The sequence below is a fragment of the Saccopteryx bilineata genome, chromosome 6 (assembly GCF_036850765.1).
Source record: "Saccopteryx bilineata isolate mSacBil1 chromosome 6, mSacBil1_pri_phased_curated, whole genome shotgun sequence".
Taxonomy (NCBI): domain Eukaryota; kingdom Metazoa; phylum Chordata; class Mammalia; order Chiroptera; family Emballonuridae; genus Saccopteryx; species Saccopteryx bilineata.
The window spans coordinates 129,286,646-129,304,797 of record NC_089495.1 but is presented as its reverse complement, the minus strand read 5'-3'; the positions used below and the strand labels follow the sequence as shown (position 1 = coordinate 129,304,797).

The 18,152-nt window shown below is 50.2% G+C and overlaps 2 protein-coding genes across 7 annotated transcripts in view; one reads left to right on the top strand and one right to left on the bottom strand.

Annotated features, from left to right (window-relative positions):
- B3GNTL1 (UDP-GlcNAc:betaGal beta-1,3-N-acetylglucosaminyltransferase like 1) overlaps window positions 1–5,404 on the top strand; it is a 61,905-nt gene extending 56,501 nt beyond the window's left edge. For all 3 annotated transcript variants that reach the window (XM_066236174.1, XM_066236175.1, XM_066236173.1), the window contains 2 exons: window positions 2,564–2,710; window positions 4,425–5,404. In XM_066236174.1, the coding sequence (XP_066092271.1) occupies window positions 2,564–2,644 (81 nt within the window). In that variant the 3' untranslated portion in view covers window positions 2,645–2,710; window positions 4,425–5,404. The remainder of the gene's footprint in view (window positions 1–2,563; window positions 2,711–4,424) is intronic.
- A 145-nt stretch (window positions 5,405–5,549) lies between these two features.
- TBCD (tubulin folding cofactor D) overlaps window positions 5,550–18,152 on the bottom strand; it is a 202,336-nt gene continuing 189,733 nt past the window's right edge. For all 4 annotated transcript variants that reach the window (XM_066236166.1, XM_066236169.1, XM_066236167.1 and 1 more), the window contains 5 exons: window positions 12,516–12,605; window positions 12,096–12,183; window positions 11,040–11,149; window positions 8,411–8,495; window positions 5,550–5,813 (listed from right to left, as the gene is read on the bottom strand). In XM_066236166.1, the coding sequence (XP_066092263.1) occupies window positions 5,799–5,813; window positions 8,411–8,495; window positions 11,040–11,149; window positions 12,096–12,183; window positions 12,516–12,605 (388 nt within the window). In that variant the 3' untranslated portion in view covers window positions 5,550–5,798. The remainder of the gene's footprint in view (window positions 5,814–8,410; window positions 8,496–11,039; window positions 11,150–12,095; window positions 12,184–12,515; window positions 12,606–18,152) is intronic.

Genomic DNA, 18,152 nt, shown 5'->3' with positions numbered 1-18,152 from the left:
AAAATTCATGTACGATTTGATACGATTGGAAAGTAGGAATCCATATTTTTCTTTCCATCTGGATACTCAATTGTCCAAAGATCATTGGGTGAATAATCTATTTCTTTTCCAGTAATGAAAGGCCTTCTTTGTGTGCTGGATATGAATATACATGTGGGTCCACTTTGGGCTCTTGGTCTGTCCAGTCATGTCCCAGCACCACTACTCACTTAGTTTTACAATGGTTACCATTCAGTAAAGCTAGTCTTTTTTCATTGTTCTTTTCCAGAATTTTGTTTTCTTCCTTGATTAAAAGTTTTTTTAGCCCTGGTCAGTGTGGAGAGCACATTGGTCCAGCGTGTGGACGTCCCGGGTTTGATTCCCAGTCAGGGCACACAGGAGAAGAGACCATCTGCTTCCCTTCCCCTTCTCTCTTTCTTCCCCTCTTGCAGCCAGTGACTCATTTGGTTTGAGCATCGGCCTTAGGCACGAGGATAGCTCGGCTTGAAAAAAAATAAACTTTTTTATTATGAACTATTAACTACCTTCAGAAATTGGCCTAAACATGGCCATTTTGTCATGCTTTTTTGAATAAAATTTTATTAGAACAGAGGACATATCACCGCAAACTGGATGTATAAAATGGCCTCACAGGAGCTGCGGTATCTGGGTCAACAAACCCACCCCAGGCACAGCAATGCTCCAGTGCTGTCCCTACAAGAAATTTCTTCACTAGTCCTCACAGGGCCATGGACGAATGACTGCACCCCCACACCATACGGTTTCATTTTGCCTGGTTTTGTAGCTCATGTGAATGAAATCCACTTTTGTATATCCTCTGGGGGCTGGTCTCTCCACTGTCCATTCTGGTTGGTGTTTCAGCATTCAGCTGGTAAACGTCTCATTGGCTCAGCCTTTGGGAGCTGGTTTCCAGGGCCTTTGCTCTGAAGATAATGATGCTCACCTGCCATTTCTCCAGGTCAAGTCCTGGAAGTAGAAGTGTAGGTCGTGGGGTGGCCATATCTTCTACTTCACTAGATGATGCCCCAAAGTGGCCAGGCCAGAGGGAATCCAGAGGCAGGATGGGATCCCAGGCCAGAGGCTCATCGACTACACTGGAGCCAGTTACCCAGTCGGGGGTGGGGGGTGTGGCACTCTGTGGTTTAGTGTTAAGATGCAGGCCTCATTAACGATAAAGCAGAGCACCTTCCTATATCTACTGGGCATGTGGATTTCCCCTTTTGTGACATTTCTAAACAGGTCTCTCCCATTTATCTATGGGATTGTATGCCTCTGACAGCTGTAGAAGTTACCCATACCTGCTGGGTTATAATCCTTTGTTGATTTGTCTGGCTTTTTTATTCTCTGAATGGGCTATGCCAATTTATAGAAGCATCTAACTGTAATGCTATCTTGTTAAGGAGACCCTTCTAGGTCTGGGACAGGCCTTCCTTCCCATTGGGCCCCTCTGTAAGCCCAGAGCTGTGGGCCTTTGTCAACAATCTCTGGGCCAAACTCCAGGCTGATCTCAGCAGTGGTGTTTCCTTTGAAATCTCGGGAACAAAGAGAAAATAGGAAGAGAAAAAGGGGTTTGAGAATGGACAGCAGCTAGAGGACAGAATCTGGAAATTTCAGATGTAGTTTTAAATACTTGTAGCAACAACCAGTAGAAACAGCAGTAGGAGCAGTGATGGCCCAGGGTGTGCAGAGCCAAGAAGACTCTCTGCATTGGGCCGGACAGATGACACCCGAGAGGAACAAACATGGTAGCTAAGCAACACTGGCCCCTCCCACATGCTGCCCAAGGCCAAGGACTCTACAGTATGCTGGTTGTGTCTTTGGGAGCTGTGTTATTGAGGCAGTAGGAGCATGGGATGAGGGTTGGGGCTGGGAGCTGGGAGCCCACGGCTGCAGGAAGGCTAGGGTGTAGAAGTCAGGGCCGGGGCCTAGGGTTGGGGTTAGGTGGCCTGGCCAAAGCCAGAACCGATGCACAGATGAAACTAAAGCATTTAGGGACCTGCCCACCAAGTCCTGCGCCTACCCTGAGGTCACCTCAGGGACCTTGTAGGATCACATGTAAGGTCTGGACAGAGCCTGCCTCCTGTACCCCGACCCTCCTCACAGGATCATAACTCTCTTTCCACTGAAGGCACAGCAGGTAGAGTGGGAGGGGAGGAAGGGAGGGGTCCATCAGCAGTGTAGAGTGGCAGTTTCTGTCCCTAGGGATAACCTGCTTGTGGCCCCTGCAGAGGGGAGGGGATATCCAGGATCAGTCCGGAGGAGGGAAACTGGGTCTTCCCTGACACAGGGGTGAAAAGGAACTGTCTATAAATTCTGCTTCCTTCCCCAAGTCCCTGTAGTGGGGGTCAGCTGCCTTCTTCCGGAAGGGGCTGAACAAGGATGGGTAGGGCACCTCATAAAACCCCTATCTCCCAGTAGCTACTGTGGCCAACTGCTTGCAGTTTCCAGTTCTGGCCCCTCCTAACAGGTGGCGACAGGAAACCACAAGCCCCAGTGGGAGGCTCTGTGGGGACTCTGCAGGCTGCGGGAGGCCAGGATCAAGCCAGATCTGTTGCTCTCATAGGACCTTACAGGAGGTGCATTTGAGGACAATCTGAGGTCGCTGCACCTACAGGAGGGCCGCAACTTCCTCCACTTCAGCTGACAGACCTGGGCAGTCATGCGAGGGCAAGTCGGAAGGACAGCCCTGTGTCCCCATGTGGGAACCCAGGTGAGAAGTAGTGGCTGATGCATGGTGAATACTGTGTGTGAGGGGCTGGTGTTGTGTATTCTTAGTGGGGTGTGATCTACACTTTCATTGTGCATCTGACATGTGTACACACTCATGTACATACACCACAGACCAAGACACGGCACAGAGCCTCTGTATCTGTTATCCAGAGGGCTTTGGGGCGCACCACATCCTCTTAGAACTGTCACTGCGCAGAGTGATGGTAGCAGCGCTGGTTGGTTCAGTCCTGGACGCCTGCACTGTCTGCACTGCCGTCTGGTCTCAGGCTGGGTGGACACGAGCTCATCTGTTGTCAGTGAACACCCAAGGTTGCAGTTATGGCACCTGGCTTCAGTAGATGTGTGGGATGAGAGCAGAATTGTGTGTGCAGAGCTTATGTGGTAGGGAGTCAGGCAGCAGAGGGACCTATGATGGGGCCAGGGCGGTTAGGGAAGCATATCTGGCTTTTTCTAGTTGGTCCTCAGTTGGAAATGGGGCAAGAATTAAGGAAGCTGGCAGTTATCACGTCTTGGGCACTTCAGGCTGGCTGGTTTCCTAGACTGGCTGCTGCAGGCATTGGGCACTTCTGATTTATACCTGGTTTGGCATTGTCTGCATTTAGCCCCTGAGCTCCGGGACCCCAAAGGCCCAACCTAGGACAGGAAAACAAATCTGAAAGAGCTTTTCCCTGTTTCACTGATGGCTTTCTGCCAGGTTAGTGAAGGTCTCCTTATGGCTGGGGGGCACACTGCACCAGCACTTCCCAGGCACAACAAGGCAGTACTGGGGTGAGGGCTTGTGGTGGAGCTCCCAACTGGGTTGCAGTTTCCAGTGCTAACTTATTAACTCCTGACCGAGCCACTGCAGACAGAGTCTCAGCGTATTAAGTGTTGGTCTGAGGCCAGAGGGCAGGTGCTGTGGCCACGGCACTCCACTTTGTTTTTACACTGTATACTCATGCTCCACTGTTGTCCATTTAAAAAATCCTACATAGTCTGACCAGGCAGTGGTACAGTGGATAGAGCTTCGAACCGGGATGCGGAAGACCCAGGTTCAAAACCCCAAGGTCATTGGCTTGAGTGTAGGACCAAAGACGTGACCCCATTGTCACTGGCTTGAGCCGAAGGTCGCTGGCTTGAGCAAGAGGTCAGTCGCTCTGCTGCACCCATCAAGGCACATATGAGAAAGCAATCAATGAACAACAAAGAATTGATGCTTCTCATCTCTCTCCCTTCCTGTCTGCCCCTATCTGTCCCTCTGTCTGTCACAAAATAAAAATTAAAAATCCTACATGCTTTTTGTTTTAGTCATTACTTATTGTTTTCTCTACTCATATTCCTCCTTGCATCTGAGACCCCTTCCACTCGGATCCTTTTTTTTGCTGAAGTTCATCCACAAGAGAGGTGGCCCCCAGAAGATATCTTGTCATATCTGCAGGCACTGTCTCCCTTCGCCACATCTGCTGTGTGCCCTCAAATCTGGTGAATAGGAGGGTGGGATCACCAGCATGATCTGAGGCTGGTGATCTAGGACCTCTCACCAAGTGGCCCCTGTCAGTGAATGCACCTTCTGGCTAGGCTTTCATCTAAAATAGAGAACTCTACTAATTTTCAAGAGGGAGGCATGTTTTAAGGCTTGAATGAAATAAAAGTTCATCTTAATCTACAAAGTTAAAAAAATCTCACATAAATGTAATAAATGCTTTCTCTTTCAGGAAGTTAAAGATCATCTGCCACCAGGCCAAACATGTGGACAGTAAATGTTTCCAGCAAGCCCTATGGCTTAGCCCAAGCAAGAAAAAAATCAACTAATGGAGGCAGCAGCAGTGACATGCATGGCAGTGTCATGGTAGCGTCACACCAGTGCCCACCACAGCCTCCACCCCATACACTTGCTGTCACACATGTCCCACAAGGGCAGAATGTTGCTGGCCCAGGTACAGTCACAGTCCTGGGCATGTGACCCCAAAGACAGCACATCCGACACCCTCTCCTCAGAGGTGGGCGAGAGCTCCTGCATTCTGCACTATCTGCTCCATCTCTCCTGCATCCAGACTTTAACCTGTGACAGTGAGATGGGAGGGGCTGGGGGTAGTGGGAACCTGAGCTGCCTGAAATCCCCAGAGACAGTCCTCACCCCTCAGAGCTCTCAGCACTTAGGTGGCAAACCTTTTACACATGGCAGCCTTACTGGCTTTTCAGATGTTCAGGGTGAGCTCACACTGGACAAATATGAAAAAGGCACAACTTTTCCAAAAACACACGTGCACCACGGCACTTCCCACATTTCACCAAAGGATATCATAGGACACATGCTGAGTTCAGTTTATCCCCTTGAAGCAGAGAGCTGTAAGGCTGCCAGCCACATGCCTCTCTCTGTCAGAGGGTCTGGAGCTATCATCACTGGTCCCCCCGGAATGGCTGGAGCTGGTCGTAGGCAGGAATCTAAAAACACAGTGATGGCTTTTCCTGGCTGCTAGAACAGGGTGTGGGGGGGAGGTAGCCACCCCACCCTGCCAGATGGAACAGGAAGAGGTACCACCAAGGCTCAGCAGTGTCTCTGACCCTTGTAGCATCTCACAGAGCGACTCACCAGCTAAGCAAGACCTGTGGTGGACACTGTCTTGGCTTTAGCACACAGGAGGCTGCAGTAGCCTGTTCCAGGCCTGGTCCCTACCCAGAGCCACCCTCTCCAAGTGGGCAGGCAGAACAGGAGGGAGCCTATGATCCCCTCAAGCCACCAGTTTACTGCCCCCATTAGGTTGTTCCCTGCTCTGTCCCCAGGTCAGCTGGCTCCATGACTTACCCTTGCTCTCAACAGTGTCAGACACAAACATACATAGACTGTTCAGCACATGATTTTATTAAGGCTTGGGCTCATTTTTAAGTAAAGACAAAAGCATAGACACCCCAGGTCATCAGAGTACAGGACGTGTGTAAGAAAAAGCCACCTCCAAGCTGACAAACTCCAAGTCCTCAGCAAATGTACCTGCTGATGGCCAAGGCACTACAGCCAGGTGTTCTGTGCTGGCCAACATCTGGCTGCTCCCCACTAGATGCGCACAAGGGCTCAGCTGCCAGTACTGGACTCAGCGGGAAACATGCTGCAAAGGACACAGGACAGGGTCAGGCAGTCAGTGCATCTTCCCGCCTTTTCTGGCCCTATTTCCTGCAGGAAACTGCTCTTCTGCCCATCCCTGGGTGTCCCAGGAGCCCTTTAGCCACCATCTCTGGGTAACAGATGGGGAGGTTCCTATACTGTTTTCCCTGACTTCACCCACCAGTGTGCAGAATTTTCCTAATAAAAATGTAAAAGCCCATTTACTTGTGAAGCTGATGTTGCAGCTGGCCTATAAATAAGGAGATAGGAGCGTCACAATGTTCAGCCTGCCATCTCCATCCCCCGCCCCAGTGTGATCTGGGGTTGACCAGATCAGCACCTGCCCTGCACCTGGGGCGGGGGGTTTCTGCAGGGGCCACAAGAGAAGGGCTAACACAGCAGACACGAGTACAGCACCAGGAGGGTAGGCAAGGAAACAACAGGTGCCCAAGGGAGAGCAGACTGACAGGACACACGCACAGGGAAGTCTCACAGGATAATGAGGAAAGAACGGGCTGAGCAGAAGGCAGGTCAGGAATGTCCCCGGGCCTAGCCACCTGCTCTGAGACAGGCTCTCGGGAAGGTGAGGCATCCCAGAGACCCTCACCTAGCACCACCCCTCCTTCAGACTGCAGGACTTCAGGAAGGGATATTGTTGCCTCTCAAATTGAAATGCAAAGAGAAAAAAAATGGAAAAAGAAAATAGCGAAGAACTCTCTAAAACAACTACAAAAAGGCATGTAACAGCTCTACTCCAAAAACTATAGAACACTGAGAGTGCCTAAATATGGTCAAAAGACTCAGTCTCAGACGTCAGTTCTCACCAAATCAAACTATAGGCTCCCAGCAACCTCAGCCAAACTGCCAGGTTTTATTGTGCAAACTGGCAAGTCAATTGGAGTCAAGACAATCTTGAACACAGAACTGGAGGACAGAAAACTGAGTTACTGTGATCTAACACAAGACCCAGGACCCACATCTGTTATCTTGGAAGGCCTACAGCTATGTGAGAGCGTGGTGCTGGTTTACTGATGGACCAAAAAATCCATGGAGAGCAGAGAATCCAGGGAAAGCCACACATGTAGGCTCTGACTGAGGACAATGAATGATGCACTGTAGCCAGAATGGAATGGAGAAAAACATCTACTGACCTCTCCCCCTCGTACCACATGCAGAACCCAATACTAGACAGAGTGTGAATCTAAATGTAAGAGGCAGAATATTAGACTATACACATAATGTTAGAGTAAAGGTATCTTACACAGGATCCATAAAACAAAAGAGGGACAGCATGGTAAGTGAATCTAAGGACAAGAAGGCAACCCCTAGAGGAGGAGATATCTGCAGTATCCAGAAAAAAGAACCCCTACAAATAAAGTATAAGACTGGCAATCCAGAGGAGACATGAAAAGATCTGAACAGGCCATGAAAGACAATGTCCAAAGGGCCAATGATCAGCCTTACCCAGGATAACGCAAGCCAGACCACCACCCAAACAGCCACTGCAGCCCCTAAGCAGCCGCTAACAGATCAGCAGTCACTCTGGAATCTGCTTGTCAGCACTTCCAACAGCAAACTGTCTGCTCCGGGACCCTCCCTACATGTGAATGTGTACTCCCGCAGCTCCAAGGTGCACATCAGGCTGGTGAGGCCTGGCCATGGGGCAGCTCTACTGTTGACGTGGGTATTGGTTATACAGGTATGCAGAGACCTTGGAACCACACTGGGCATGACCAGCACCTGTGTCTGCATGGATAGTCTTCCTCAATGTAAAGCTCAAAGAGTTCTCTCCAGAGCTAGGGTTTAAGTCCAAAGAAGCAACAGGCAAGGGCACGGATGAGGAATGGGGTGGGCAGAGGACTGAATCCCAGCTGAATCCCAACCATCCCATGTTAGCACCACTGACTGACAAGCTAAAAAGACACTGAGCATGATTTTCTGCCAGGTGCACACACAATAGTCAAATCTCCCCACAGCCACACAGGACCTGCAAGAACATGGACAGTGGCAGCCTCAGTAGACAGCAGCAGGCCCTGGAGACCCTGGGGGGTGACAGAGTCACGGGAGGTGGTGATGATGGAAACACAGAAGCAGAGACCAGGCTCTTCCCTACATAAGGGAAGGCTACACCTGGAAAGAGCTTGGTCAATGCCAGCTCTTCTGAGGGCCAGAGAGACTGGACGGCCACCCAACCTGCAGAGGGCCTGTTCTGGGTACAAATGCTCCACAGGACACCCCCAGGCTCGGCGACTGGAGCAGAACACCCATGCTCTCCCAGTGTTCAGCACTCGCCTGTGCACTACAGCTCTTCAGCTGTCGTTTAAGGGGCTGGCCACGGGCATGGGCCTGCCTCACGGGTGGGGATGACACACCCACTGGTCAAGCAGGAGGAGCCTGGTGTAGAGCTCAGGCACTGGCCTCAGCTCTGCTCCCATCCAACAGTCCTGAGGGTGCTGCTGTATCCCACAAAGGTACCAAAGCCATGTGGACCCAGAATGTTCTGGACTCTGGACTCAGGACAGTTGTTCCTTGGAGCTTGAAGGCTTAGTGTAGAAAGGGCCCCAGGAGTCTGTGGTGTAGGCTGAGGGGACATGTGCTTACCTTGGGGACCAGATGAGGTCTGGGTACTCCAAGGAGGTCACACAGACGGTTCCGCTGGCCTCTCACGAGTGGGAGCTCTGCGTCCCTGAGGAGGAGAGGGCAGATGGGCTTCAGCCACAAGGAAGGCCTACTGCTTGTAGTCAGACCTGCCACAAACTTTAAACTCTCAGTACACTTCTTATGAGTGTACAGAAACCTCAAGACGTCGCAGACGAGTAGATCAGGGAATGACAACCACCCCATAACCCACGCCCCAGGCCCCTTGCTCAGACAGGAATCGGCAAAGGCTCTGCTCCCGAACCCTTTCCTCAGGAAACTGCAAGAGGACTCAGCCCCCCAACGCAGGGAGGAAGCAGGCAAAGGAAGAGGGCTGCCTGGCGGGGGCACAGGGGAGGGGCAGAGAGGCACAGATTTTATCACATGGGCTTGTTTAAAGTTTTACTTGACTTTAAAGATAAAAATTTTATTCATTAAAGATAAAAATTACCCTGGCCAGGTGGCTAAGTGGATAATGCACTGACCGGGTATGCCAAAGATTGTGGGGGTACGGGTTTGACCCATGGTCAGGGCACATACGAGAAGCAACCAATGAGTGCACAACTAAATGGAACGACTAAGTAGAATGAATTGATACCTCTCTTTCCTGCTTTCTTGCACTCTTAAACCAATGGAAAAGTTTTAAAAACAAATAAGAAAACTTCACAACTATAGAGAAATACTTTAAGTTCTTCTAAAATCCTCTGGAATTTTGATAGAAAGGAATTAAATGATAGGAAAAGAGCGAGCCCCCCTCTGCACAACACTGAGAGGAAGAGGCAGAAAGGGTCAAGGAGGAGCCAGAGACACCCTGGATGCTGGTGGTTTTGGGCCACTAGTCTCTTACCTGCCCTTTCTCAAGTTGAATATTTAGAATCTGACTTAGAACCTGCCCCTCAGCATTGTTACAACTTTGACAACACAATAGAAAAATGAGTTATCAGTGCAGCAGACTGCCACTCTCTCCAAAGATGTTTAGAAGGATCTGAGCACGGGTTCAGGTCATGGTCCCAGCTGATGACAGAGAAGAGACACCCACATCTCCTGAGACCACATTTTTGTTCTGAAGCATGTTTGTGAGGCTCTACAAAGATGTTCACTAGATTAAATGTCTCCATAGAAAACCTTGATGAAGCTCTAAAACGAGAAGACCTTTCTGTCCTTCTAGGCCACAGTGGCACATCATGTCCAAGCAGGGAAGCTGGCAACCCCTGTAGAAAGCTCAGGCCTGTGGGAACATCACTGTTTTGAGGGAAACGCATGTGAACATACTATACATGTCTGTAGCAGAATGTGCTGCCCCTAACAGACCCAGGTACTGTTGGATTGTGATCAACACAAAGGCCTTGGTCATCGGTGCCCAAACAGACTGTTGCCTGACCTCTCCAAGCTTCAGTCACACCTCCACACAGGGTGAGGAAAGAGGTTAGCTTGTTGGGGCATGGGAGTGTATGCTACTGCGTGAGTATGTATGCAGGTGTGTGAGCATGTGCATGTGTGAGTGCACAGGCCAGTGTGTGCAGTGCCTGGAAGTAAGACTCCTCGCTCACGCATCTGCTACCACACTATGCGTGTTGAACCCACACATCTGGCTGCATCTTTCCTACTTCTGGCCACCATCCTTCAAGCCTGCTGCCAGAATCATCAAGAGTCAAGAAGCCAACAGATAGATAGCAGGAGATTGTGCCTAAAATAAACTTTGATACCCAACCCTCGAGGGACCCATGAGAAGCTAATGGCCCTGCCACACATGGGAGGGAACCAGGTATTTGAGGAAAGAAAGGAAACCCTGTCCTTCCTGTTTCCTCTGTCATTTCTGATTTAACATATCTGTGTGTGGCCTTTCCCACCAAGACCGAGCAGATGCCCATGGACCCCCCTCCCTCTAAGGCAGCGGTTCTCAACCTGTGGATCGCGACCCCGGCGGGGGTCAAACGACCGAAACACAGGGGTCACCTAAAGCCATCAGAAAATACCGCTGCTCTAAGGCGAGTCCAGGTACAGCAGACCCTTCTACAGTGATGCAAGATGAACACACAGTACATCCTCATGTAAGGATGAGCTGCCTCCTGCACTGCACACTCCACTGTGCTTCTGACAATGCAGCTTGGGCTGGACTGCCAATCCCCAGAGTGACCTACACCCAGTATAGGAGACATGGGCGTACCAGTTCCCATCAGCGCCCAGAGCCTGTGACATGATTAGTTCATGAAAAAGCCCACAGAGAAATAAAAGCTTAGCCCATCTTTTTTTGTATTACCAAAACTGCATTTGGGAGAAAAATCGTTTCACTTTGAAAATATTCCCCATAAGCCACCCCATCCCCACTCCCTGTGTGCAGTCCTCCCAGCCCCTCTGTGGTGCAAGGGAGAGAGCCTGAGTTTCAGAAACACGAACAAGGAGTGAGAAGATTCCATTACAACAACCACCACCACCTCAAAAATCTAAAGCAAAGGCCATCGAGGGCTAGGAGATTTGCTTTTCCTGTTCACTTCAGAGTTTTGGGGAAAGACTGTGGGGACTGGGAGGGAGGTTAATCCCTGCTCACTGCGATGTGCACGTGTCCCAGAGAACGGGAGGGGCCCACACTCACCAGGCCGTGCCACTGAGCACAGCCATGACCTCTTCCAGAACGTCCGCGCCCACCACGTCACTATAGGTGAGCACCATCTCGTACACCTGGCTGGCTGTGGTCTTGCGGATCTGGACAGGACAGGGCGCATTAGTGGGAGGGGGACCAAGACACACAAAGTAGAGATGACACCCAGAGTCTGACTGCAACCTGAAAGATATGCTGACCTTGGATCCTATCTCAGGAGACCTGGCCACGACCACGTGTGTCCCCGGGACAGGATGAGGCCACCTGGTTCCCCTACAGTTTCTCCAGCAGCCTCATCAGGAAGGAACCAGATGCCTTCTAACAGGCCAGGACACTGTGCCTACTGAAACACCTCATTAAAAACCTGCCCCTGATCAAGGACACAATCTCACCTGTCTCTTTCCTAACTGTCCCCTGGTGGTAACATCTTTCATGGAGCAGGTAGGCTCCAATCCCCTAAGTTGCTAAGTCAACAGGTCAGGTAGTCTGAGAACCTGCATTTCTGATGGGGGGTTGCTTTAAGGTGAGGGCTACTTTTACCTTTAGGAAAAATGTCACATTTGGACTGCCTGAAGAGCATTTTGTTTTTCAGTGAAAGGGAAGAATTTCTAGGAAGCCTGACCCTGTAGTGGGCAGTTCCGGGTGAAAGCATCACTCAGGTGTGGTTTGAACCAATTCTGCTGGAGGTCTTACAGGACTTGCCACTGAGCCCCTGCCCAGAGCCCTTACAGGGTGGACAGCACAGGGCAGAATGTGAGCAACACCCTCGCCCCCAGGAAGGCATGTAAAAAGTCACACTGCATTTACTGCTCTCTCCAGACCCAAATGTCCACATAGCAGAGAACACCCCCCACACACACACTGGTGCCCTGGCTGTGTCCCAAGAGGCAGAGAAAGGCCACACCCACACCCAGATCCCGGTCCACTCTGGCTGTTCGCCCAAGCACCAGTGAACCCCAGTCCCAGTGTACAGAACCCACCCCATGTTACCATGGTAAAACCCAAGGGTGGGCTGCTGTCCACAGCAGTCAAGGAGGAGCATACACTCACCACAGGGAATGGGTGGCAGAGAAGGAGCAGCAGCTGCAGCAAGACCTTCCTCCTTACACTGCCGGGGAACTGTGCCATCCCACAGAACCTGAAGGGGCAGCACACAGGTGAGAGGACCTCGTCACCAGAGCTGTGGAGACCTCAGGTCTCAGGGTGGTGCCCTGGTTCAGCATTCACGATCACTCTGCAGATGAGGCATCCAGACCACGTATCCAATTCTGTCAAGCTCTCCAGAGTGTCAGGACACCCGCCTTCCCTCAGGCCAAGGCTGCATGTGGTCAGGGCTGGGGACACTGTGATGGCTTCGCTCTTGTTCTCAGGACCTCACATGGTCTCAAGGCCACAATGACTGCTTCCTGCCTCCTCCTCTCACCATCCCCACCCCCAGCCAGCCTGTATCAACAGGTACTTGGGACTCACACAGCAATGCTGGACCGCAGTTTCTGGACATCCTTGGACTTGCTGATTTCTGCCTTACAGAGAGCGAGCAGCTTCACACAGAAGGGATGGCTGCAGGAAAGCATAGAGTGCCGGACATGAGCTGCCAGCGAGCTACCTGTGCTGTGCGGTGTGGCAGCTCACAACCAGAGGGCCCCATCCTCAGAGGACGCCACACCCAGTTACCTTAACTGGTTCCTCTACAGGTGCAGCAGGGGATAGACACTGTTTGCCCCATGTGTCTGGCAGCCTCATCCCACCCCCATCCTCACAGCCGTCAACCGGAGGGCAGGCAGACATGGTAAGTCCCCATCAGGCAGCTGCAAGCGCTTGGCCCAGTGTGTGTTGTGACCCAGCCAGGCTCCTCCAGAATCAGAGGACGGGCAGGGCACACTCAGGGAGCAGGAGGATCAAGGCATAACTGGAGGGAGGCGCACGGGTCCCCCAGCTCTGCACACCAAGCCAAGTGATCAGTCAGACTGAGGACGTCAGGCCAGGGTCCCTGTGAGATGGACAAGCTCCTCTGTGGTGCCATGCCAGGGGCAGTTCTGGACACAACATGGGCTGAGGCATGTCAGCCCCAGTGGTCTGTGCTCCCACCTCCCCACACACGGACTAGAGGCTGGCCCAGGCAACCTTGGATATGGTCAGGCGGCAAATGCCATTTCAGGGCCTGTGACAGCAGCTCCTTGACTGAGAAAAGCCCCAGGGAGACCCTCCTGTCCTGTGAGATATTGTGGACCTCAGCCCCTCTCCCCCCACTGTCATCACCGTCCACCCACCAGGCCTTCCTCACTGCCATCCGCCCCCTCCAGGTCCTCACTGTCACTCAGAGCTGTCCCTGTGTCTCCAGCCCCCACCCTGCCCTGAACCTAACTCCTTCCAGCTTCTCCTCATAGCTCATTGACTCACTTGTCAGGGTCCAAGTGACCATCACGTTGCTGAGAACTCAACGGTTACTCCTATCCTCTGCCCCTGTGGCTGTTTGGCACATATGATAGATGGCTGCCCTGTAATAGACTCTTCCAACTGGGACCACTTCCTCGTGGCACCACTGTCACCTCTGCTCCCTGTCCTCCTAACAATGAGGCCGTTCTTAGTCTATCCCCCCATCCTCTGGTCACTTCATGGGCTCACATATCACCCATGCTCAGGACTTGCCACTGAGCTCCAGTCTTGAAAATCTGTCTCCTCAGGATGGGATCCAATAAGCAACTCAAATCAAGCACCTCCACTCTGAACTGTTTGTGCCCCCTGCATCCATGTGCTGGAGTCCTAACTCCACTGTTGGGATTGAGGAGGTGCAGTCTTGGGAGGACCCCACAGTGGGAGGAATGCCCTGATAAGAGAAACTCGACATAGCAGGGACCCATCACCCACAACCAGGATCTGCACTGGCCGGCCCCTGATCTTGGACGTCCAGCCATCAGAACTGTGAGGGGTAACTGCTGTGTACTTTTGAATGGCAGCCGGAACTGGCTATGACCTTCTTTTATCTGGGCTTCCAGACACCTCAGGTCCACACCTGCTCCGTCCAGCTTTGCAGCTCCAGAGAACAACTATACCCTTCCTCCAGCTGTGGGTCAAGGAGCCTCTGTCACCTCAGTTGCCTCACTCCCCCTTACCCATGTCTGACTGGCCAGCAGACCCGTTGGGTCACATCAGCATGTAAACCAAGTCCACTATGCTATCTCTTCCCTGGACCCATGGCTTGTCCAGGAGAAGAACAAGATATCCACGGTCACCACTGCTGCCTGCCTCCCTCAGGTCCACAAAATGAGCCTAGCACTCAGAGGATTTGGGAAGATGTGCTAACTCTCTAGAGGAAGCAGAGCCTCCAGTAGTGACAAGACCCCAAGCTGGGTCCTGACAAAGGTAACAATCCAACAAACCGGGAAGGCTGCATCCAGAAGACAGAGGTGACGAGGTGTGCACCAACCTCTCATGGGCTGTGGCCACCTCTCAGTACCTAGATGGACAGTCCAGAGACCCTTCCCAATAGCTACCACCTCCCTCAGTGTCTGCCAGGATTGTCACCTATAATCAGACAAATGAGAAAACTGCCAAAAATGCAGATGGACCCCCCCCCCCCATGAGGACTGCAGCCCAGACAGAGCCCCATGGAAGACAGCAGGGTGGTGGAGAGTGCAGCACGGCAGTGACTGGAGGGAAGGACCTGGGACCCTAGAGATTTGGAAACAAATCAAATAAAGTCAGCATCTGAAAAAGTACATAAACCAAAAATAAGAACTGCACAAACAAACGAGGCAGAGATGGAAGGCAGAGCAGAAGTGATGGAGCAAAGGGACAACGTGCAGATGTAGCTGCTAGAGCAGGCTCAGGGCGAGTCCCAGGGAAGTAGGAGCAAAGTGCCACTGGGAGAAATCCCACACAGAAACGACAGCTAAGAATCTCTTAGAACAAATGAAAACACAGATCCAAGTTTAACAAATTCCCAGTTAGATACATACATATAAAAAATGACTAGATAAATTAGCAGAGCTACAGGAAAATGAAGGAGGAAATCTTAAAAGGAGGCAGTAAACACCCAGACTGTTTCCAAAGGTACAAGCATCTAGACCAGGGGTAGTCAACCTTTTTATACCTACCGCCCACTGGTTCCACAGTAATGGTGATTTATAAAGTAGGGAAGTAACTTTACTTTATAAAATTTATAAAGCAGAGTTACAGCAAGTTAAAGTATATAATAATAATTACTTACCAAGTCAAGTACTTTATGTCGATTTTCGCTGTTTGGCAGAATAAATCTTTATAAAACAACTTACTAGAGCCCTGGCCGGTTGGCTCAGCGGTAGAGCGTCGGCCTAGTGTGCGGAGGACCCGGGTTCGATTCCGGCCAGGGCACACAGGAGAAGCGCCCATTTGCTTCTCCACCCCTCCGCCGCGCTTTCCTCTCTGTCTCTCTCCTCCCCTCCCGCAGCCGAGGCTCCATTGGAGCAAAGATGGCCTGGGCGCTGGGGATGGCTCTGTGGCCTCTGCCTCAGGCACTAGAGTGGCTCTGGTCGCAACATGGCGACGCCCAGGATGGGCAGAGCATCGCCCCCTGGTGGGCAGAGCGTCGCCCCTGGTGGGCGTGCCGGGTGGATCCCGGTCGGGCGCATGCGGGAGTCTGTCTGACTGTCTCTCCCTGTTTCCAGCTTCAGAAAAATGAAGGAAAAAAAAAACAAAAAAACTAGAGTTAAGTCTATCTTTTTATTTATATTTCCAAGTAGCAGATAAACTGATCTCATTTCTTGTAAACACAAGGGCCATCTACTATGCCTTGCCTGAATATTTGAGTTTTATTTATCCCTCGAAGATCTCTACTGTGGGTATTGACAGTCTGATTTTATTGCTTTATTTAATGTATAGTATCTTCTTTATTCCTCTTGTCTCAATGCCGCATGCCTATTGTAGGCTGGGACCTGCTCCTAATTCCAGCTAGAAGCAGTGGTCACTAGGACTTAAACTCTAACTGCAAAGTGTAGAAATGTAACACCCTTTCCCTAAGCACTTGCAGGATTTACAGGTTCCTCAGCAAACTGTTCAAAGACTGTCCAAGAGGCACTTCCAGCAGTACATCACCCAAGGACTGACTTTCATGTGGACAGGTCCACACACCATGATCCTGACAACTCCCACTGCTGCTAAAGTAGAAAAACGGCATGCCTTACTCCAACCACAAACCTGAAGCTGGTTGGTCTACATATGGTAAATATATGAAAAAACTAAGGACTCCTTTAATCAGACTTTGGGAAAAGGAAAACTAGGGTAAAAAGAAAGTCAACTTAATTGTCACTAAAGGTTAAAGATTTTTAAATCAAGAATTCTGATTAGAAAGAAATTGTATGGTTTTGATAATAGAAGGTATAAGGTATGGAAATATTTTTGAAGGAAAAAGCAAAAAGCAAATTGTTAGGAAAGCCATTTATTTCTGGATAAGAAAGTTCATGAAAGCTGAGGGTTTATGTAAGTTGTAGAAGGTTTGTGCAGGTTGTAGGAGGTTTGTACAGAGAAAAAAGAATTTGGTCAGAAAACTGGTTTTCGAAGAATGTTTAATTAGTCACCCTAGCTAACAATCCTCTACTCTCCCCACTTATTAGGATGACCTCCACCCTGACCATCTGGAGCTCAGAAACAGAGAAACAAACCCGACTCCTTGTCCTATTCTCTATTCACCTCTCACCCTGCCCCTCCCAATCAGGGGCTTTCTAATTGTGTGGGACCAACACCTATATGTGTCTCCCTACTAATTAGACAGAAACCTGTACCCTAATCTATCTCACCCCAAATATCAACCTAATCCCACTCCATGAGCCTCTTACACTTCCTAGTACACTACCCATCAATCTAAAGACCAAATGAGCTATACAGGTAATTCCCCTTCTTGTCGCTTTAAAAATTTCTATAAAATAGGTCTAGGGGCAGGGGGACTGGACACTGCCCTGTCTTATTCTCTCTCTCTCTCTCTCTCTCTCTCTCTCTCAAGCCCAGCAAATTCGTAAACATGGGATCAGTGGTTTCACACAAACTGGGTATCTTGATTACACTCTATTTATTTTTCTCATTTGTGAACCCTACCTTTTATGTTTGTTCACTAGTTTCTTACAGAACTGCATGCAGACCTTCGCCAATCAGAAAATTGGAAAAATCTACCTAACCTTACACACCAACCCTAAAACCTGCCCTCGCAAAACAGAAAATTCTGGAACCCTATAAATACACCCCTTCCCGACAAGCAGCCATCACTGCATCTCTCTACCCCTCACTGAGAGTGATCCTTAGAGAGGCTATAACCCCTTACCACCCCTACTCAGCAGGAAGAAGTTACAGAAGATGATCATCTCCGTCCCTTTTCTTTGAGGCCTCTCTAGGAACCACCTCTTTCCTTTTTTTATATATCAAATAGTCAGGAATCTTAGGTTTCATTTCTTTAACCCTGCCAGTAAATGACTTTTGTATCATGCTCCCCCTCCTTTCCCCCCCAACCAGGATGTGATCATGTCTATATAACCAACCTCAGGACTATAATCAAGGCTGCACGATTTGGGTTAGCTATACCCCGTGTAAGTCATATGTAGACGGCTTATTAATAAATCTCTTAAAATTTCTTCTCTATCCCGCCTTTGTGTCTTTATGTAATTCGCAGATTAAAGTACAACATTGACTGTACAATCTTATTTTCTCTCGACTGGCTAGTTTAAATGGCCACGCCAAGGTGAAAGGGAGAGATGAGGATATCATTAACCAGGTAAGGGGGTTGAAGAATGGTCGGTGAATAAACCCCCGATAACCAGACAAAGGGGAGCTGAGAGATTGGTAAACAAGTTAGTTATTTCTCATTCTACTCCCTGGTCAGAGGAGCCAGAATGAGGAGGGTTGGGAATTAGTTGAAAAGAACATGAGTTAAACATTTCTTTCAGGCAGACAACATGACTCGAGAGAGATGCCAGGAGCAATGAAGGACAAAGAAAGCAGTAATGCTGTGAATAACAAACAACTCACATAACAGCAAAAAATGTAAATGGATCTAACATGTTCTAAGTCAGGGGTCCCCAAACTATGGCCCAGCCGCATGCGGCCCCCTGAGGCCATTTATCCTGCCCCACCGCACTTCCG